Raw genomic sequence first — 21,796 nt, 5'->3', positions numbered from 1 at the left:
CACCCAGGCCGAGGGTCCCTCCCCACGTGAAGCCAGGCGGAGTCCCGCCACATCTGCATCCTGCCTGGGTCCGGGTGCAGCGTGTCACATGGAACCATGCCGCTCACACCTGCTGTGGCAGGCCCAGTCCCGGGCAATTGATGTCTTTTTTTTTTTTTTTTTTTTTTTTAATTAAAAAAAAATCTCCTGGCTGCATATCATCAAGAAAAACAACATTGTTTTCAGGGTCTCTTATCTCTCCACTCCCAAATATCCTGTTTCTTCGGGCTGGGCGGCCAGGACCAATAGAAACCTCTTCCTGCCATTGGCTGACTTCATTTCCCAGACTTAGCACAATCTCATCCGCTCTAAACAACCTCATCAAAACTACTTTCTGGTCAGAGAGAAGCAATAATTATTATTAACATTTATTAACGATCAATAAACTTGATTGCATTATGGCCAGCACTATCAAGGTAAGGAGAGGGTTCCTTTTCGTTTGACAAACTCTTGTTCTTCTTACGCTTTCTCTGGTTTCCTTTATCAGGGTAGATAAGTTTAGGGTTGGGCAACACCCCCCCTACCACAATAGAGGACAACAAGATTTCCTTTGCACTGCCTAGTAAATTTCCTTTTTCCTACTCCAACCATCCGCACGGCTTAAAAACTTCAAACTCAGAAAAAAATTGGGGTTTCTAAATTCACTGTTGAGTGCTGTGGATGACTTTTGCAAAGCTTTTTGAAGCGTTCTGAATTTTTAGATTCTTTCCTGATTCCTCACGGCGCCTGCCGACTCGAGGCAGCAGAATCGCCGAGGTTGGAGGGCAGGGGCGAAGGAAGAGATGGGCTTGTCAAAGTTGAACTTTTGGAAGCTCTTCAGGGACTCCTTAGCCCCGGGCATTCCAGCCAGTCCCCGTGGAAAGGAAGAGGTGCTCAGCAGGTGGCTGTGGGTAATGGACATGCCGGTGTTGGCTTGATTTGTGGGACCTCCGTGCCGAGGAGGCCAAGCGTTCTTAGACGGTGGTAACCGGGTTTGCTGGGGGACGTGTTGCTGGTTAATAAAATTCCTACCCCTCTGTGCACTGTAAGCTTCCTTCCTAGAGATGCTGGGTTTATGGGGATTGGAAAGCAACGGGCTGCGGGTTCTCTGTGCTCTGGGTGTTTGGTCGAAAGCATTTTCTGGCAAATGTTTCAGTAGATGGCATGTAGGGTTTAACAGGGAGCTAGACCCACATCGGTGGAAATCTCAATGGGTTTCAACTCCTGGAAATGAAGTTGACGCAGTGCTTAGGGGTGCTGGCCACAGTCTGCGAGGTGGTGGGTCTACTGGGGCACTTTCCAGGAGGCCAGGCCTTGGTGACATTTGTAGAAATGAGAAAAATCAGTAGCACCTGCAGATGAAGAAGGGAGAAGGGGAGTGGGTATCAGAGGCCCGCCTGCAGCGTGGCTGTGGGGAGGTGGGAGTGCCGGCCGGTGTGTGCCTGCGGGGTGTCGGCTAGTTTGAGAACTTGGAAATGGACGCTTGTCTGGAATTGGGCCGAGGGTTTTCAGAAGTCCTCTGGCTTGGTGTTTTTGTTGTTTGAAATGTTTGTTTTGGAGACTTGATTGATGCACACCACATAAACTGGGTTTCAGAAGTCCTCCTCAGCGCTAGTTCTCAGAGTGTGCTTAATCCTTTATTACAAAATCCATGTACCAAAGACGTTCTCGCCTTAAAGAGATTTTTCTTCTATTGAAATACAGTCATCAAAAGAATTTTAAAGCTGGGGTTTAAGGTACTTCAATTTCAGCTAAATGGGTAGAAATCACTTCTTTTGCAACCCCAAGGCTACCCTTTGGGTTTTTACTGTTACTCTTAATTATACTCACACTTCATAATAATTAAATCAAAATTTTTTTGGTGAATCTTAAATAAGCTCGAGTAGAAGCTTCTCTGTCCCCCTCAATCAGTGCATTAAAGGGGGTTGAAATAACAGACTGTCCTTTAGAAGGTGGGGGACATTTCGTAAACCGCACAAGCGTGTTATAGTGTTCAGTTTAAAATATATTTTGACAAAGACATGAAGTTGTTTTTCAAGTTTGAATGCTTTGCGCTTCTCTGAGTAAGTGTTGGGAAACAGTTCACATTTGTATTTAATATTGATTTACTATTTTATTTACACCACAGTGCATGCGTATTGTGTGTCTCCTAAGTGAACCTTTAAAAAGTAACTTCAAGTGAACTCTTTGAAAGCCCTCAGTTAGAAGCCCCTCTTCACAGGTGACTTCTGAGAGGACTTGCCTCTGTGTGGCTTCCTGGGCAAGGTCAGGAGATGATTTTACAGCCCTGTTTACAGAGTGGAAAAAGAAGGCCTGGAGTCTGTTGACTGCAGTTTTAATTATGTTCGTGCAAAGCTCAAATGATCACAGGGACAATTACCGCTGTTGGTGGAATTAGGAAACAGCTCCCCCCACACTGGCGATTTCCAATCTTCTAGTGTGCTGTTGGGTTGTTCCAGTAAATGAATCAATTAGTTGATCAGGTGTCAGACCCTTGGAATTGCAAGGTCCGCTACTCTGTGTCTGCGTGGGATTTATTTTCTTGCACTGACGTTTTTAAGACCCCGGAAGCACTTTGAAGAGGGATGTATTTATGATTCTCATCATGTCCCTTGGTCATTTGAGATTGGGAACCAACTCTCTCAGTTGGAAGAAGTGAAGGAATTTAGGAGCTTATGTTTGCCTTTTTAAGTGTTCTTGGGTTCTAGGATCAGACCCAGAGTTCTAGTAAAAACATGGGCAAGCGAAGGAGCTGCCGTCCCCTGTGCAGGCTGCTCATCTGTGGCCTCCGGGGCTCCACTGGCTCTGGTACTGGGCGTCACCTGCCCCATCTTCACCACAGAACAGCCCCGTGTTTACTTGCAGACTCTGGGAAACCTGCTTCTCTCCTCGTTTCTCCCTGGCTTCGGTTCAGAGGTTCATCCAGCCCCCCAGAATTCCCTGGTCCTGTTTTTGATGCCGTTCACCCTTTAGGAAGTGAGTGAAGTCAGGAGTCCTTCTCAGAAAAGTGCCTCTAAATTCATCAAAGAAAATACTTAGAAAACAGTGGAAATATCTTTGTATCTGTGGGTCCCCTGTGGGGGTCAGGAGCCCCAGGTTGCAGCCCTGATCCTAGTTAAGTCTTCAAAATGGGAGTGTGGGGAGTCCCTGCCACAGAGACCCGGCGTGAAGGGGGAGAGGACTGCAGCACTAGGGAAGAATCAGGCAGGATGTGGAAGCCACCGAGAGGCTGCCCAAGGCGGAGGGACCCAGGGGCTCTGTTCCTGCTTCAGTGACTGCTAAAAACAGGGCGCTCTTTGAATCCACAGAGGTTGGGGAGTTTGATGGTCGTTGCAACATGAAGTGATGGGAAGTTGGTTTATTAACTTACAAGCATCCAGCTGGCTTTCTAGATGTCACAGTGCGCACAGCAGACACCCAGAATAGCGCCGTCCACATGAAGCTAGCTCACTGAAACAGAGGGTGATGGGAAGAAAGGGAATCTCCTGGGGTCCTGGTGGACGTGACTCGGGGTCTTAATAGCAATAAGCCCATGTCTTCCACCCACCTGTTGGCCTACGGGATATGACAGGTTTCACTCCTTGGTACTTTGTGGGACTCTGTGATGGTGGGAGAAATGTCAGTGCCAAGTGCTGCTGTCCTGCTGTGCAAACGTCCCATCCCAGGGCGAGTCCTGGTTTCCCGCTCTCGCCTAAACCCGCGTCGACAGCCCATTATGTTACCATGACTAGCTGTTGGTCCACAGGCTGCTGCTGACCCCAGGCTGCCCTCGGTGGAAGCAGCTCACTTCCGCTGGCTCTCTGCTGTGCACGTCCCTGTGCCCAAGGGTCCTCAGCCACCCTGGGGACAGAAGTGGGAGTTCCTGAGCCTGTGGATACTGTTCTCACTCAGTGCACTGTAGGTCTGCCACGCTCCTAGAGAACATTCTAAAATGGACCCGGTTCTTCATTATGTACATCTGTAAAGTGATAGTTCTATTACATTTTCGTTTTGCAGACAGACCTTTATTTAAAGAAAAAAAAAAAAAACCCACAAACACACATACACACTTATGTCTCTTAAAAAAGCATACCCAAGAATGAAACCAAATTTTAAAAAACAACCATTTCTGACGTCTCAGGAAAAGAATTCCTTCTGCATTGAGCACTCTGTGGTAAGTGGAGCCCAAGGCAGGACAGGCATCTTAGGAGCCAGCAGGAAGTTGAACACTAGTGCAGACGAGGCTCTGGGGAGGCCAGACCTGAGAGCTTTCTGACGATTGACCTCCGCGAAGGGCATTTACGGACAGGGTCTCTGGGCCTCGCCCTGCTGGCTGGCACACTGCTCTCCTGGACCTCTTTAGAGCTGGGAACGTCTTAAACACTCAGGAACCGTCACCCCGTGCTACCGCAACAGGATGGGGGAGAGCTGCTCCCCGCCCCAGGGAAGCTGTCACAGCACCCCTGGAAGTCAATCTCTCACTTGATGTGGTCACAGACAAACCTGCATTTCAATCCTCATTCATCTTGAGCGCCCGGGACAAGGTCGCTGCCCCCTCTGACCTCTGTGTCCTCACCTGCAGAATGGAATGGCAATGGTTGTCTGGCCTTGTGCAGTACGGGTTGATGTCTGTCGTGCCTCTGTTTTGCGCTCAGAAAATGGAAGGTGCCAGCAGAAAACCCAGGGGGACGTAGCCCTGCCAGTATGTCGCCCTGTCTTTCTGGCCCTGCTCTTAATTCTGTGCCCCCTTTCCATGTGTCCTGATGCTTCTGCAGAGACAGGGAGAGTAACAGGGTTGGGTCACCTCTATGAGGCATTGAACACCTGGGCCTGGGTGGCAACGAGTACGGGCAGGGAGGAGGAGGGAGCTGTCCAGGTCCTCCTGCGGAGGTGTAGGGGGGCTGGTGTCCAGCACAGGGTAGGCAGAGTGTCCAGGTGGTCAGCCGTACCTGTACAGGCGTCCTCTTGCTCTGAGTCGTTTGCTGTGTGGGTACAGAGAGGCCAGAGACTTGCGGTGACGTTGTGCTCCTGGTCAGTGCAGGAGGCGAGGGGTCCTGGAACACCTCCATGGTCTCATTTTCTTGTTAATTTTGAAAGATGCATCCTGTTGCTTTATGCAAATTACCAACATGAAACGTTTTCTTTGTTGAGAAGATGAAAAAAAAATCAATGTAAATTGCTCCAGATCCCAACAAGCCAGAGAGAACGATTATTAACATTCGGTGTGTCTTTGTGCTGCCTGCACCTATCTGCTCAACCCCCTGCCCTGCCGCCCCAACACCTGTTTTGCTTCTGGAAGTTAACCCTGCTTTACAGACATTTCTCCAAGTCTTGGAAGCGTTCTGATAGGCAGAACTTGATGCTGTATTGTATTCCATCTAAAGAGAGTATTAAAATTTTTGTGACCATATCCTGTTGCAGGAAGTACTCCTGTTTTCAAGTTTTCACTAATCGTATTGCAATGCACCCTCTCTCCAGTTTTTAAAGTTGTCTTTTGTTAGTATTGGTGCTCAGGAAAGGAACTACAGGGCCAAGAAGTAGCCATCTCTTGCTGCCTTAATTGTTACCAGTTTACTTCCTAGAAGGATGGCACCCATTCCCACTTCTGCGCTGTCTGTCCAGCTCCAGCACACCCAGAACAACTCCGTTTTACTCTTTGATCTTGGTCATTCTGGCAGGCAGGGGTGGAAACCGATTTCTGTTTTTATTTTGTTTGTTTTCGTGTTCAGTTACTTTCTTCTTCCCGTAGACCTGTTCCAGCTAGGGGGCCACTGTGTCCTCTGGATTTTCTTTCTGTTGGCACGTCCGTTCCCTGTTTGATCCAGTTCGTTTTCCCTCTGGTCCTTGAGGGTGCGACCAACCTCATTCTGTCCACTCTTGCCTCATTTGCTTTCTCGTCCTCTCCTACCTGCCTCACTTCATTTGGGAGCGTGAATACTTTCTGATGCCCATTGAAGTCACAGGGCCTGCTCCTATGTGACTTGCGTCCACTCTTTTCTGTGTCTTTAGTGGTGACTGGCCAGCGGTAGGGGTTCAATAAGTACTCACTGAAAAACATTAATGTTAGTTAAAATTCTTTGGAGTCATAAAGAGGAAGTTAAGAGATCAGAGTAATATTATCGTGAATTTCAAATAGAATTCTCTTTTCTTTAGAGAGCATTCTAGTAAAATAAGACAAATTAGTCTGAGATCAATTTTTGAAAGTGTAAAATTGCTATCAAAGGAAACTCTAGCGTCCTGAATTCATGGGCCAGGTTGGCATGGTCATGGTGCTGCTTGCCGGTGCCAGGCTTACCTGCTGTCTTCTCAGTGCTTGCAGCCCCTGGGTGCCGTTGCCATTCACAGGTGAGGACAGAGGGCCAGAGAGGCTCCCGTACCCAGGTGCCTGGGTATCTCCTCTCTGTGCCATCCTGACCTCCTTGTCCCTGCTTTCCCTCTGACCCAGGTATTAAATTACTGCTGAGACACAGCTGCATTAAGAGATAGGACAAGGCGTTCCATAACTGGGGAGCGAGAATTGTCCCAACTGGCTGCTTTGTGTTATCTATTCCTGTGTGAAAAGTCCTATAGGGCAGCAGTTATTTTACTTGTGGTGACTCGTCAAAAGAAAGTGCTGGAAAATTCAGGATCAAAACTTCTAGTACCCAGTTCTACATTTGGCCGGTGAGAAGAATTCTCTCCATATTTGGCCATCTCCAAAGGGCAGCGGCTCCCGATGCCAGGTCAGCCGCTGCGTTCATGTCCTCACCCCAAGCATGCACTTCCTCGCTCCTGTCTTGGGGCCTTAGGAACAGAGATGCAGGTCGGAGCTTTCTTTCCGCGAGGCCTCCCGCATCTCTCAGCAGGCTGTCCACAGGGCCGGGCTCCTGGAGGAACCCAGCAATCTGCTGTGCTGGGCAGATAAGTGCTGAGACATTTAGAAAAGAAATGCTAAGGCCAACCGAAATGATTTATTTTTTAAAGTGCCACAGCAGAATCCAATCATAACACGAGCATCAGGGCTGTGACTTCAAACACTTCTGTGAAAAACAATGCATGCCAGATTCTGGAAAGTACGATAAAGAGCCGTGTGCAAAGATCCCGCATTCTCAAGTGTAACACACTCGCTCTTAAATCCTGCCACCTCCATCTCTTGCCATCTTGAAATTAGCGTCTAGCAAGTTGTGCCTGCACTTTATTATTATTATTATTATTCAAATTTGACAAGCGAACATTGCCGCTGGGGCAGCGCTGAGGAGAGGGCCTCCCCACCCCCACATTCATGTTTTCCCACAAGTCATTAATTTGAGGATCATCAGCCAACAGCAAATTTCTCAGCTTCCTCTCCTTGGGTCCCCCTGGCTCTTATTTTTTTTTGAAACAGAGAGTGCCCACATGAAGTGAAGCTCACCTCTGAGGAAGAAGGAGCTGTTGAAACGATACTTTGGAATTTGTCAATGCTATTACTCTGTGTCTCAATTTGAGGTAGATTTCTCAAGACATTGCTCCAAGTTAAAAAAAAAAAAAAGTGTGTGGTTTTACATTGCATAGTCCCCTTTGGTTACCTGAAGCTCCAAGGGACATCCAAATCGTGAACACTAAACAGAAAGAGAATGGCCCACGTTTATCTTCTGCCCAGAGGGGCACTTGAGACTCTTTTTCTTGGTGGCACCCTTCAAATAACCTCTGTGGGAAAGGATTGCTCTTATCTTCCCTGCTGGGGGCGGGAGGCACAGAGGCTGCTGGTAGGTCAGGGAAGAGGCCAGCCTGGGCGGGCGATGTGATGACCTGAGGGACAGCCACTGAAGCCTGCCTCTCCTGGGGCCTGGTTCCTTCCCGGGAAGAGGAGCTGTTCCGCAGGGCCCTCTCTGTTCTGACCTTCCAGGCTTGTGTGGCTGCCAGGAGCAGTTCACAGCAGCGACCTGAAGGTGGGGACAGCCCTGTGCAGGGCAGGGGGCATGGGCTGCCCGCTCCTGGGGCTCAAGCCCTGGCTCTGCTGCTTCCTGGTCCGGTCCCTTGGGTGCGTTCCAGCCCCACCGTGTGTAGGCTTTGCCTGCTGGGAGAGAGCAGCTCTGGTCCCAGCTCTCGGTGTTGCGGTGGGGTGATCCGAGGGGGAAGCTCTGGGAAGCTCAGCACGCAGGAGCGCCTGGGTTGAGGCCAGCTAAGTTTTACGACCCACGCAAGGGGTCCCATGTTCCTTCTGGGACTACAGTCAGGAAACCCAGACAGGATTTTTTATTTTTGTTTTTTTCCCTCCCTTTTTTTCCCCCCAGTTTCTGCAACAGTTTTGCAAATGCGTTTTTTTTCCTAAAGAGCCAATATGTCCATTTTCTTTGGATTAACTTGTTCTTCCCTCTGTATTAGGAAATGAAAGCTCTGATAGGAATGGCGAGTTTCCAGTTATTCAGAAGCACTCCGCGGGCATTGGAGAGGACTTAGCTCAGTGTTGGAAGTGCCTGTATTGAGTACACCTGGCCCTGGGCCAGCAGGCCCTGGAGGGCACCTGCAGAACCTTGGCCCCCTCTGCCTCCCTCTCCACTTCTTCCTCTCCTTCCCTCCTCTTTCCCTACTTGGCAATTGCTGGCAACCCCATGGGAAGTTTGAGACCCAGACCCAGACAGTGGTGGGAAAGAAGGCCCTTCACAGAACTGGCTCCTGTGTGGCATCTCTGTGCCGAGGGCTCTTGCTGGACCTGTTCTTGTCCCTCCCAGCTGCCTCTACCTCCCAGACACCCAGTCACTTTCCTCATCCTAGGAAACTTGGGACAGTGCAGGTTTGCAGACTTCTAACCCCGGATAAAGAACGAGAAGCCAGGGTGCCGGGAGGGTGGGCCTGCGCCCCGGAGGGTCACCAGCACCTTCTCGTATGGGTTCTCACTTTCCACTTCACCTCCCGTCAACTCTCAGAGCCACAGGCTCTTTATGTTCACATACGAATTAAGAATATTTCCCGCTGTCAAACACAAGTGACTTTTTGAATTGTTCGCTCCACCAATTTGAGTTACAAAGGACAGTGTCCTTGACTTTACCTCCTTTTAAGCCAAAAAATATGAATTCGGTTTAGCCTGTGTTAAGCTTAGTAAAAAAAGAAGTAAAATTTCCTTCGCTGAGGAAGAACACCCTCTCCTTGTTTCTCGTACACCCTGAGAGGACCCCTGACTCCGAGTGTGTCCCTCTGACTCACTCACTGTTGGAAACACAGGCCTGTGGCAACCAGCTTTGATAAGAAGCTGGTTATGAAATAAGCACACGTGTATTTTTTTAAGCCTTGTTCTCTGGAGATGGAAAACATCTTTTTTTAGATCACATGTTTACTGCTTTGGTAAACAGTAAAATGCTGCTACAGCAATTACCTTGAGGATAAAGGTTTGTAGACAGATCCTTCCTGCGTTCACTTCCTGCTCAGATAGCAAGCCCCCGCAGAGGCGCGCCCTTCAGGAAGGGCTCCCGTGGAAACTTCCTCTCCGCCACCGTGCGGCTCGTTCCTTATTCATTATCTCTTCTCCAAGGGGAATAAACCTGTCACTCCAGATTTTCTGGGGAGAATTCCCTGCCTCCACAGAGGAGGAGATACAAAGTTTTAAACGATGCGATCTTGGTCCCTGGTCCTCATCCCTGGTGTCTTCTTGCCAGTGGAGGGGACTAACTGTGTCTGTAATGTTGTGTCCTGTGGACACCTCAGTCCCTTTTGAATTGTGGATAACGATGCTCAAGATCTGATTAAAGGCCTTTCCTAGGGTTGTTTTGTTTAAAAGCATTTTGAATTTTGCTTTCTTTACTCACAGAGATCACCAGATTCAGGTACAAAAATTTCAGCTCATATTTTGTTCTCTGTGCTGCGTTTCCACCAGTTATTAAATTCTAAGGAACGCATTGTTTAGGCCCTTTGAACCAAAGCAAATAAAACCACAAGGAACCAACACCAAACAATAGGGGATCATCAATTACCCCTCTACAGGATATGTCCTTGCCGACTGGACCCTTTGTAGGGGGAAAAATATCTCAAGACAACAAACAATAACAGTGAACAATAAATGAAACAAAATAAATAGCACCTGAGAGCCCCTCCACTCAAGCACTGGCGGAGCACCAAAGAATGATGTTTGTACAGGGAAACCTACAGCTCCACCCGATCTCCTGCAGAGATCCACAATAACCAGGAAACTGAGGCCGCTCATTCCTGGGTCCCGTCGGCTGGAGCATCCCTGCTGGTCAGAAAGCACCTGCAGTCCTGTGTTGCAACGGAGCAGCAGTGGCTAGGGGAACCTTCTGCCCGGTGAGCACAGTCCATGAGTGACAGTGGCTGCCAGGTGCAGCGCAGAGGCTAGACTGGCCCCGAGAAGCCGCAGATGCAGGTGGATGACGTAGGTAGTGTCCCGTGAAGGGGATAACATGTTAATATACTGTAATGATTTTTGATCTTTATTTTCTAAAATTTATTTGAAATAAATTGATTTTTATATTTATTTGGAATAAAATTACCTGAAGAGCTTTTCCTTTAGAGACCTGTTTGCTTATCTCATGGGTGGACATGCTTCGCCTCCTGTTGGAAGGAAGCCTGCTTTCTTCCTTAGCAGTTGCTCCTTCCTGACATCTATGTGACATATGTGTCACCTGGTAGTGACACTCCACGAGGCACCTCCCAACATCCCCGACACATTACACGTGGCCTCCGGCTGCTTCTGCTGCTTTGCAAAGTGCCTTCCTTGGTTCCTGTGTCTGTGTGGGCCAGGGCTGCCGAATCTCAGCCCTGTGAGGCTGGTGCAGCCAGAGGGCAGGTGGATTGTCCCCGACGTGTGCTGGGGTGGCCCTCCCCTTGGCATCTTCTCTGAGAACCACGCTTGTCCGGCCCAAGGATTGCCTTTTGTTTGTTTTGTTTACTTTGGCCTGGAGTAAACATGGATTCAATAGACACACTGAATAACATGTTTGAAACAACAACAAAAACTTTCTTCTTTTTCCCTATTTCAAAAACAATTATAGACATTTAGAAAATAAGTATTTAGAAAATTAAATAATTGATTACAGTGATACTACAGGAATTGGTTAATTTTTTAAATAATCGATATTACAGCAATAAGGTCTGTTAGCACCTGATTCTTTTTGGATTTTTAAGATCTTTCCTCCCTGTTCTCAGTTAGCATCTTTGAAAAGGAGTAATATATTTTGAGGAATTAAATTCATTTTAGTAGTCATTCCCTACTCGCTTCCTCTTTTCTAGGATGGAGACTTTTCTGAGGTCTCTGTGGTCTTCTGTGGTCTCCTGAGCTTTTCATGTTGCGCTTTAGGATTCCGACTCACATCCCTTCCTGAGGATCCAGTTTCTTGGTATGGAGTGGACCCAGGTGTACCTCCTGCCCTGGCGAGGTGGCTTCTCTCTCCCCTGCTCTGTGTCCTTGTTCTGAGGATGGATCAGTCATGGTAGTGGCACCTGCTGCTCAGTGGTGGCGGAGGGTGAAGCCTCGTGACCCCTGCCTGAGCTCTGAGCCCTGGTGCACTCAGGAGCAGCGGGGCTGGACTGTGGGGTCGTGTGGGTTCTCACACCGCTTGCTTTTCTGAAGGAATTGATTACCTTCCTTGATGGCCTTTGCCACCCACCCACATTTGCCTCTGGGGAGGGATCTCTAGTACGCTGTGTGTATTTGAAGCACCTTTGCAAGGGGTGGGCTCGTGTCTCTGTGTGCTGTTCCCTTTCTTCTCATGCTGCTTCTCCGGGAGTCGTAGAGAGAACACCATGGAGTCACAATGGTGGGACCACCTAGTGGCTCAGGGGTCGTAGAGAAAACGCCATAGAGTCACAATGGTGGGACCACCTAGTGGCTCAGGGGTTGTAGAGAAAACGCCATAGAGTCACAATGGTGGGACCACCTAGTGGCTCAAGCAACATGTTACCAAACCTCCAGCAGCTGAACTCAGCCCCGTTTTCAGGAATCCAGAAAACCAATGTTTTGATGATTGAGAGGAGATCAAGATAGAGACCACGAGCTGTCTCCTGTGTCCCCACAGCCTGTTCTCTGGCCATGCCACTGAATGAATGGGTGCTTTTGTCCATGGGGAGGGGCATGGGTGGTCCTAGAGTTAAGGAGTTGAGGGTGATTTCCAGCCTCCCCCTAGAGCTGGCACGCTCTGTAGAGGAGAGGAGCAGGCCTCTCCGGGGGTCAGTGTCCTGCTGGGCATTTGCTGTGGTTCAGACTCGGCACCTCAGGGCAGTGCAGCAACTCGGTGCCTTCCATTGCCTGGCTCGTGTCACGGGATCTTTTCCTGGTGCTGATCTTACCTGGCAAGGAGCAGACCCTCAGTAAGTGTCTATCCTGTGGGCAAAGCGCACCTGCCTGGATGAGAGACACAGGAGTGTGTTTCCTGACCTGTGGGGTGGAACCCGGGGCATATCATACAGAATGGGCTACTTGCTTCAAGGCAAGTGGAGTCCATTTAAATTTTTTCCCAGATGGGTAAACACTTGTTATGTACTTTTATTTTAATAAATCCAGACTTTCCCCCCAAAGTGTTTTGAACTATGACTTTTGTCGTTTATTTTTTTTAGTTTTATTGTATATGTTTAAGTGACATGGCATGAGTTTGATATATGTGTGTACATATATAGAAAGTTATTACACTAGGAAAGATGAACACATCCCTCATCTCGCATGGTAACCCATTTCCTGTGTGAGTGGCAAGAGCACCTAAAAGCTACCCCTTGAACAAGCTTCCCTACTGTGGTAGATGATCACTGAGGGTCTTCTCGGTCTTGTACCTTAGACCTTTAGACTGTTCTTCCCTGCAGTTGTCTCCTACTTTGTATCATTTGACTTACATCTTCCCATTTCCTGCCCTGCCTGTAACCACATTTTAGTTTGATTGACTGTCTGTCTATTGAACATTGCTTTCTCTTCTGGGTTCCGCATTTAAGTGACATCATGTTTTTCCTTCCATGTCTAGTCCATTTCACTGACATAAAGCCCTCAGGATTCACCCACATCTCGGCCACTGGTAGAATCTCCTTTTAAAGTTGAACAACATTCCCCTGTGTGTGCACACATGCATATGCTACATTTCTTTGTCCATCAGTCCGTTGACAGGCTCTGAGATGGTTTCTGTATCTTGGCTCAGGTGAGATATGCAGCCATATTGAGCAGCTTTTCATGTACCTGTTGGCCATCGTGTGTCTTCCTTGGAAAAAATACCTGTCCAGTTCCTTTGCTCTTGCTTAGGAAGGCGGGAGGACTCTTGGCTGTCCAGAATCCAAGTGAGTTTTGCACCTCCAGGGGCACCTGCCTGATGGGTTCACGCTGTCCCTTGTGGCCATGAAGGGGAACGTTTCCACTTGGATGTCAACAGCTGAGGGGTCCCAGGAGACATGGCTGTTTTCTTCCAGGTGCTTGTCTTCATGAGGGGCAACAGTGGTGCTTACCCATGTATTTTCAGGGTTCACCTTGGGCCACTTAAATATTTGACCATTACAAAAAGTGTTTTTGGGCAGAACTAATGAAAAGTGGTATTTAATGGGCTCTGGTGGGGACTGTTTATTTGTCTACTTTTGTTATTGTGGTCACTCCTTTAAAATTTCAGTGACACTGAGATTCAATCTGTCAAACACACATGCATTCTGTGAACTAGTTCTCACAAAGGAATCTGGCACATTATAGTACTGTACTTATTACCTAAGTGATCTACAGTGGATGTCACATAGCGTAATATTTTCATCAATAAGTAAGGCAAGTATTCAGCTGCAAAATAACCTGCAAAATAATAAAGATGAGTTTCAATAGCAATTAATAACTAGCTTGTCTAAGCTAGGTAGTGAAATGAGACTCCCTGTTGAAACTTTGAAATTTGCAAACCTGTGATTTAATGTAATGAGCCTTGCAGATTGTATAGCAGACAGTGAAAAGGTGATCTCTCTTGAAATCTGAACTATTCTTATTAGTGTGGTAAATTTTTTATGAACTTAGTTTTTATTCCAATCATTCAAGAATTCATCTGGGCCAGTGTCCCCACAGGGGCTTTCGCATGAAGTGACGCCTGTAGGTTTTTTCCCGAACGAACGAAGCAGGAATAAGTGATCAAACGCACATTAAAACTTTTTCCCCCGAGTGAAGCCCACACTTGGCAGTGATGTGATTGAAAGAAATCTGACATGCCTCTGGTCACAGAAACTATAGTCTAGTTTTAAAGAGTCAAAGAAAAGGAAATGACTTTTATTCGGGAGTCAGAGTGTTGGAGGCAACTTGCCTGGCCATCCAGGAGTCCATTGTGTCTCACCCTAATCGTCCTTTGGATCAGGACACTCTTAATTGTTTTAGGATAATTAAAAGCAAGCCGTAGGAGGCCCGGGATTTGAAGGAGCGAGTATGTGTGGAGCAACCCTAATTGACTAATTTGCCCACAATTGTTGGTTGGAAAACATACTGAGGAAATGAGATTTTAATTTCCTTCAGTTGTTTGTTTTTAACTTCTAAAATTATTTTCAAACAAATAAAACTTTGAGAGACCTAAAGCTGTTTGTCACCACACCTGGCCAGCGAGTTCCATTAAGATGCGAAATGGACTCTTTGCCCAGTGGTGTGAGGGAGGGCCTAGGAGTTGACAGGAAAAGTTTGCAAAATTAGATTTATTTTGGAAAAATTAGACTCTCTGGTTACTGTAACCAGAGAGATTCTTGGCTTACGCACCAGTACTTCCAGTACTTTTGGAAGCTGCTCTGACTCTTTAAGGCAAGTAGTGGGTCATCTAGTTCCCCAAGTGGTAAAACCTTTGGTAAGAGCATCCGCAGGTGGGAGGTTGGTTTTCCAGGGCGGCCCTAATGCACACCACGCGGGGCTGGAAACAGCAGCTCTGCCTTCTCTTGAAGAGGCCAGGCGAAGGCCAAGGGTGGGCAGGCTGCTTCCTCCTGGAGGCTCGGAGGCAGTCTCATTCCACGGCCCTCCCCAGGGTTCTGGGAGTGCCCACAGTCCTCGTGGTCCCTGAGTGTGGACACCTCCCTCCACTCCCTGCCCGTCATCTCCGTCCTCTCTGTGCCGCTGGCTGCTCTGCTGTGTCTCAGAAGGACGCTTTCTCTGAATTTACCACCTGCTCCACTCTGGTATGGCCTCACTTCGTCATTACATTAGCAAAGATGCTGTTTCTAAACAAGGCCATATTCTGAGGTTCCAGGTGGATGTGGGTTGGGGGAAACACGGTTCGAACCCTGCGGGTGGGCAGGAAGCACAGCTCTCCGGGTGGCCCCTTCTCCTCTGGCCGTGTTTTCCCGAGGGCAGCACCAGCTCCTGCAGTGACAGTCTCACAGGTGCTGTCCTGCCAGGACTCTTAGGCTCATGCTCGTGAATCGGTCACTCAGGTGTGACCGACATCATGCCTGCCCGTCATTATGTTGTTAAACCCCGTATGCTAATCACAATAAAATCACTGTAAGGCGAAGTGTTTGCTCGGCAGCTGTTTCACTTTCACAAGATACGGGTATGATGTTGCGGTTTCCCTTATCTCCTCTCTTTATTTAGGAGATGTCGAGAAGCGCAAGCAACCCAGGGCAGCCTCGCCGCTTGGCACACGGGGACCACGGGCCCCTTGGGCTGCCAGCCGCCCTCCTCCTGCCTGCCCAGCCTGCACCGAAGGACGGTGTGCTGGTCAGGTCCGGTGGACTGCGGTTCCTGTGGCCTTCCCCAGGGCCGTCTCCCGGGCTCTGTCCAGGCTGCACCTGCCCCGTGCTGGGCTGGAGTCACAGTGTAGCTTCCTGCACTGGCATCCTTGCCAGACATTGTCATTTTAATTCTGTCCCAGTGACAGTGAGGACTCTGCAAGATTATCTTGGGAAAGAAGCACAGCTTTGAGAAGCCAGCAGGGCTCCTGTGGCCTCCCTGGGTGCCCTTGTCTAGTTCAGTACATCAGTGGCCACTGCACTGTGCGTCATCGGCCAGCCCAGGTGCCCTTGACCAGCTCCTTCTCTGCCCAGGCTAAGGCACCAGGAAGCGCCCAGTGTGCCTGGGAGCATCACCGCACTGCCAGCCTTTGCTGGCATCTAATTTGACTGCAAACATGGAGATGAGGCAAAACCCTGCGGTGTGGGAGTGAACCCCGCCTGCTCCGCTTTCCAGGGCCGCTCACCCTCAGAGAGGCACCCTCAGGGATATTAACTGGCAGCCATCACAGCCAGATGCCAGAACACCTTGTCTCGGGACACAGCGCTTCTCCGCACAGCACGCACCCCTCCATGCCAGCCTCAAGTGCCGCTGGCGGGGAGGGCTGGAGGCAGCGGGCGTGAGCTGGTCACAGATGAGGCCTTGACAGTCCTGACTCGGCTGGGTTCAAGGGCCAGATAAGGGCGACTGTGGGATGGGCTATTTTGAGAGCCATCCTAAGCCGTTATGATGACTGCATTAAAACCTTGGGGGAGATAAATGTGCTTAGAACACACTAAAAGAGTGCTTCCATTATTTTCCTTTTTTAAAAAAGTCTGCGCTTGTTCTATAGCGCCCATATTTCTCACGTTCCTTTGCACATATACCTAGATATTGTTCTTATTTAAATGCTAAGCATGTTGTGTACCCTATATCGTAGCCACCTCTGAGTTATAGGGAACTCAGCCCTTTCTCTGTTTCTTGTTAGTATTATGTACATAGATATAATCCAGTGGGTCAATGTAAACTAATTCAAAACAAAGCCACTGCCTGTGATGCATTAAATGACCTCACAGATTTCTTTTTGCTGTGGTAAAGATCATCTTTTTTTTTTTTTTTTGTACCAGGGATTGAACACAGGGGTGCTTAACCACTGGGCCACATCCCCAACCCTTTTTAATATCTTATTTAGAGACAGTGTCTGACTGAGTTGCCTAGGGCCTCACTAAATTGCAGAGACTGGCTTTGAACTTGTGATCCTCCTGCCTCAGCCTCCTGAGCTGCTGGGATGACAGGTGTGCTCCCGGCTCGTAAAGGTCATTTTTAACTGCAGGTTTCCTGGTGAATTCCCTTACTGCTGGGTATTCCGCTTGGGCCAGCTTGGTTAGCTCAATCTGGTGGGGCGCATCCTGATAAGGGTGAGATCACAGGCTTGCGTGTGAAGCCAGGAACGTCTCAGAGATTGGAAGTGGCTGGCGTCTGTGCCTACACGCTGCATCACCCTGGCAGCACCTGTGTGGTTGGAAGAGAGCAACTGGTGAGAGAGCCCACTGCAACTATTTCTGCAGTTGGAAAAAGAAAAGTCTCGAGTTTATCCTTAAGTGGCCCTGGGCTCTGCAGAAGAACAGCGTCACCAGCCCCCTGCATCTAGTGAATTCACTTAAAAATGCCCGAGAGACTCATGCTCACCCCTCAACTGGGAATTACCTGCACTAGCCACAGAGCTGGCACCCACCTTTGCCCTGGACTCTGTCCCTGGTGCACGTCTGCACAAAGAGGCCATTTGTGTGGAGTTCAAATCTGGCCGCTTAGTCTCGGGGTGCGGGAGGCTCTGTCCCTTTAATGTTTATAACGGTTGGACATTGCCTGTCGGGTGAAGGTTAATTGCTCTCCGGTTTAGGCAGTTCTGTGCCCAGATGGGTTATCAGGGCTGAACACTCGTTACAAGATTAATCTCGTTTCCGACAAGACTTCCCTTTCCTTCAACTGATTTTTGCCCGGCCATTGGAGCTGTCATCGGCCGTTAGAAGGAGGGTGGCTTCTCGGGGCTGTGAGTGCGGGATGCAGAGGAACAGCCCAGCAGGACACGCTGGGGAGCTGTTGCCAGCGCCCAGGCTCCCAAACAGCAGGGACAGTGGGAGCTCTTGGGCCAGTGTGCTTGGTGACAGGGCGCAAAGGCCACCCAGCTGCCTCTCTCCCTGCAGAGTCCCACCCTGTGACCCAGTTGCGGAGCAGGCTCTGCTGGCCTTTGAAGACTTCCAGCCAGCGTTCCTGTGGTCAGAGCCCGAGCATGGAAGACCTTTGTGACTGATTGACACGTGATCAGTGGAGGGAAAGTAAAAGTCCCATAGTTGGCCAATGGGAGCACGAGTGTCAGGTGCCACCTCATGCTGAGCCCCGCGCAGAGGCTACCTGCCCGGGGCTCTTCCTCTTAGTCCCGTGAACACGTCAGGCTTCTGAGTCCCAGATTCCTCACACATCATGACAGCTTTACCTGCAGATTACAGGCAGGTCGCTGCGGCCCTTTGGGGTTTGGTGTGGGCCAGTCGATACACCCACTGTTCACCAGCCGCATGTTGGGCTCCTCCAGGGCCACCTAGCAGGACAGCCAGGCTCACGTGGAGCCCTCAGTGCCCTGGGGACAGGTGGGGGACATTGCCAGATGGAGCACAGAAAAGCCAAGGTGGGATCTGGTGGGAGGCCAGAAGCGTTAGGCAGAACCAGAACCGTGGTGGAGCCACATGGCAGGCACATGGGAGGCTCGGCGTGGACCAGGCCATAGAGATAACAGGTTTACCTGTCTGTGGAGCAGGGCAGGGGGCCAAGGCCTGAGGTGGGGACCGGCGCAGGCACGTGAGAACAGTGTGCCCTCTTGTGGATCCACGGAGGGAGCCATCTGCGCAACAGCCCTGGCCTGATGAGGGGTCCTTCCTCTGTCTCTTCATCCCACATCCTGGCCTGGGCCAGCTTTGCAGATTCTCTAGCACTCCTGTATTTTAGGGTGGCTCTGCAGCTGGTCAGCCTGGGGTCACTTGGTGCACTATCTTCAGTTGGAGCAGAGCAGGGGTTAGATGTCGGGTGCTTTCTGGAAACATGCGCAGGACAGCTTGTTTAGTCACAGAGCCTTGGCTTCCTTATCTTGAAAAGGGGCTTTCCAAGGTCTGTGAGCGGCTGTGCACCCATTCAGGGGACCCTCTCCTAGAGCCCGCCACTGTGTGACCCCGTCACTAAGGTGGGCTGTCATGGTCCTGAATTATCTGTGATGGTTCCTTTACTCAGATCCAGTCATTTCACAGAGAAGAGCAAGGTGAATCGTCTTAAAGTCTAGAAGCACTTCTGTGGGTTAGAGACCTCCTGGTGCAACATAAACCTGTCAAACTCAATCTTTCCTGTCACACCGTTTCTATGTTCTGAAAACAGAGACACGGTCACCACCTTCAGGACAGATGTCATCATTTTTCAGTGACCCTGTGAGAGCCAGCTCCCTCTCTTGCCCCCAAGCCTATGTGTGGCTTAAGGAGCCCTCTCTTTAAGCCCCCAGAGCACAAGGTCTTCCGGTAAGAAGCCAGGAGGAGGGAGGGCAGGATGGAGGCTTGAGTGTTTGGTGTCTCTTTTCTGACCTCAGAGGCTCCGTGTCACCGAGAGCTGGAGGACACGCCCCTCCAGGGACTCCCTGGGCTCACCTGACCCCGCGTGGCAAAGAGGCTTGGCAGAGTGATGCTGCCCCTGGTCACCCTCGAGGACGGCCCCCAGTGTGATTCCAGTTCTCGCGTCTTGGCTTCTCTTTTGAGAAAGTGGCCGCTTCCCTTCCGAGAACCCTTGCAGGGAGCACACAGCCGCGGGAGCGCTTGGGGAGGGCGGGCTGGGAGCTGCAGGCAGCCCTCAGGCGTGACTGTCTGTCAGGAAGCCAAGGACCCATGGGGTCCTGCCTCCTACCACGACTCCATGGTGACTCAGACCTTGGCAAGAATTGTCCCTCCCAGGTGGCATTGCCACTTCTGGGAAGTCACGCTCCTTGGAAAAGAGAGTTCCTTGTGGGTACCCGTTTGACTACTCTCCTTTATCCCTATTCTCAGGCTGACAGGAAGAAAATCAGTTGTCTTACTTTTTCCAACTTCCTGTCTTGGGGAAAAACACACACACACACACACAAGTTCAAACTCACCTGTGTTCTGTAGGTAGAACTCAAGTGAACTTTAAAGTGATATCTGAATCATACATTGAAATACGATTTCATTTCACAAAATAATCATATCCTTAACATCCCTCCCTGGCCCTTTTTGCTTATTTTCTCTGTGACCACAAAGAGTATTTCCTCCTGGGCTTGTGTAAATGCGTCTTAACGTCTGACACCCCAACTTTGAGTCGGTTTCCCGTGGGTCAAGGTGGGAATCGGCCTGAATCCTGATTATTTCACCACTCTCTTATATGGAAGATAATGACATTCTCGTCAAAAGAAAGAGAATGTTCTTACAAAGAGGATTAAATGTCGTTACTTTAAGATAGGGAGAACTGGACTCAGCGTCCCCAGGAACGGTGGAGCTCTGAGCGAGACTCAGGACTGCATTATAGCTGCACCTGCTGGACGGCGTGCCTGGTGGCAGACAGGCCGAAGCCATTATGAGCCAACGTGAGGAACTTCCTCCATGAGGCTCCGCCCAGCACAGGGTGGACTGGCTGTGCTTGTCCTGCTTCCGTCACTTAGGAAATCGGAGTCCTTAGCACCTCCTGACTCAACTGAGCAGGCGGAGGTGCCCGTGATGAGAACGTGCAGCTTCCTGGAGGCGGCCGGCCAGGGTTCAGAAGTGCCCAGGGCAGCCTCGTCTAGAGCAGCCTCTCGGGCAGGCTGGCTACCCAGGGTCTGGCCAGCTCTTCCTCTTCATTCCCTGCTGCAGTATCATCCCTTTAGCCTCCACTTTTGGTGTTGCTGTTCCAAAACGTGAACTTGGTCAAAACGTGAGAGTGAGCTTTTTCAGCTTCATGTTGCGTGGCCTTCACTGAGGCTGACCCACGTGGTGCGGCAGACGGGCCCTTCTGAGCCTTAGTCCAAGGACCTCTGCTCCGTGTCCTCCCCCCTGAACTCAGGGCCACGCTTAGGCTTCCCCAGCCCACAGCAGACCTCGAAGCTCTGCTCCCTGCTCTGTATGTGGTGCTTGCTTTCCATATTGAGCTCCTGCTGAGGAATGTGAGGCAGAATGGGTTCCATGACCAAGAATATTCCCCAGATCTCTGTTTTGGAAGGATTAGAGGTCCTGGCCACTCTGCTCATTAGCCAGGACAGAGCTGCTCTTCTCTTCCTTAGAAGAGGTTTGGAGTGCAAGATGGAAGCACATTCAGCTTTGCTTTTCTTGGAAATGGGCACCATGACCTGCATCTCAGTGGGTTCTGTCCAGTCATTTTGATGAGCAGAGGCACAGCAGAGGACCACTGTCCAGAGGTGTGAAGCTGGCAAACTCAGCCCTGCTGGCCCTTGGCTCGAGGCTCAGGACCCTCCTCCTAAGTAACCATGTCCAGTTCTCTTCCATGCCCTTGTGATATCATGAGCCTGCCCTCGCTTGCTTTGTTCTGAGTAGACATGGAAAAGTTATTTGTGGAGTTGACTCTGTGGCATGTGGTCTGAATGTATGGTCACCTCTTGAGTATGGCTAGTTCCAGGGGACACGGAAGTGTATCAGAAAGTGGTACTTGAGGGCTGGGCTGTGGCTCAGTGGTAAAGCACTTCCCTAGCATCGATCCTCAGCACCACATAAAGATAAAACAAAAAGAGATTGTGTCCACCTACAACCGAAGAAAAAAATGTTTAAAAAAAAAGTGGTACATGATCACCACTAAGTTATTTCTACTTCATTTAAAAAAATATTTTTAAAAATTCAAATTTAAAGAAGCATTGGGAAGATCATCAGGGAGATCCTGTACCCTTTGCCCAGCTTCTCCCCCTGCTAACATCTTACCTAACTGTGGTTCAGGGATTGGAACCAAGAAATTAGTGTCAGTACAACATTGTTAACCAGGAGTCAGGAAACTTGACTCCCGGGCCAAATCAGCCCACTCCTACGTAGAAAGTTGGAATCGCCCACCCCTTGACTGTCCTTGCCCTGCCATGACGGAGTTGAATGGTTTCAAAGGAGACCGTATGGCCTACAAAACTGAAAATATTTACCATCCAACTAAAAATCGCCACCCTCTGCTTTTAAATAAATTACAGAC

General features: G+C 49.6%; 1 protein-coding gene across 4 annotated transcripts in view; it reads left to right on the top strand.

Moving 5' to 3' along the window:
• The window catches only part of Erg (ETS transcription factor ERG), a 154,276-nt gene that overhangs the window by 53,047 nt on the left and 79,433 nt on the right, over window positions 1-21,796 (top strand). Inside the window, exon 1 of one of the 4 annotated variants that reach the window (XM_047564648.1) lies at window positions 331-455. The exons of 2 other annotated variants lie outside the window; for them this stretch is intronic. In XM_047564648.1, coding sequence (XP_047420604.1) covers window positions 438-455 — 18 coding nt within the window. In that variant the 5' untranslated portion in view covers window positions 331-437. Of the gene's footprint in view, window positions 1-330; window positions 456-663; window positions 920-21,796 lie in introns of those variants that run through there. One more of the 4 variants, XM_047564650.1, reaches the window with a different exon arrangement.

This window comes from Sciurus carolinensis, chromosome 9 (genome assembly GCF_902686445.1).
Source record: "Sciurus carolinensis chromosome 9, mSciCar1.2, whole genome shotgun sequence".
Taxonomy (NCBI): domain Eukaryota; kingdom Metazoa; phylum Chordata; class Mammalia; order Rodentia; family Sciuridae; genus Sciurus; species Sciurus carolinensis.
This window is presented reverse-complemented; position numbering and strand designations above follow the sequence as displayed.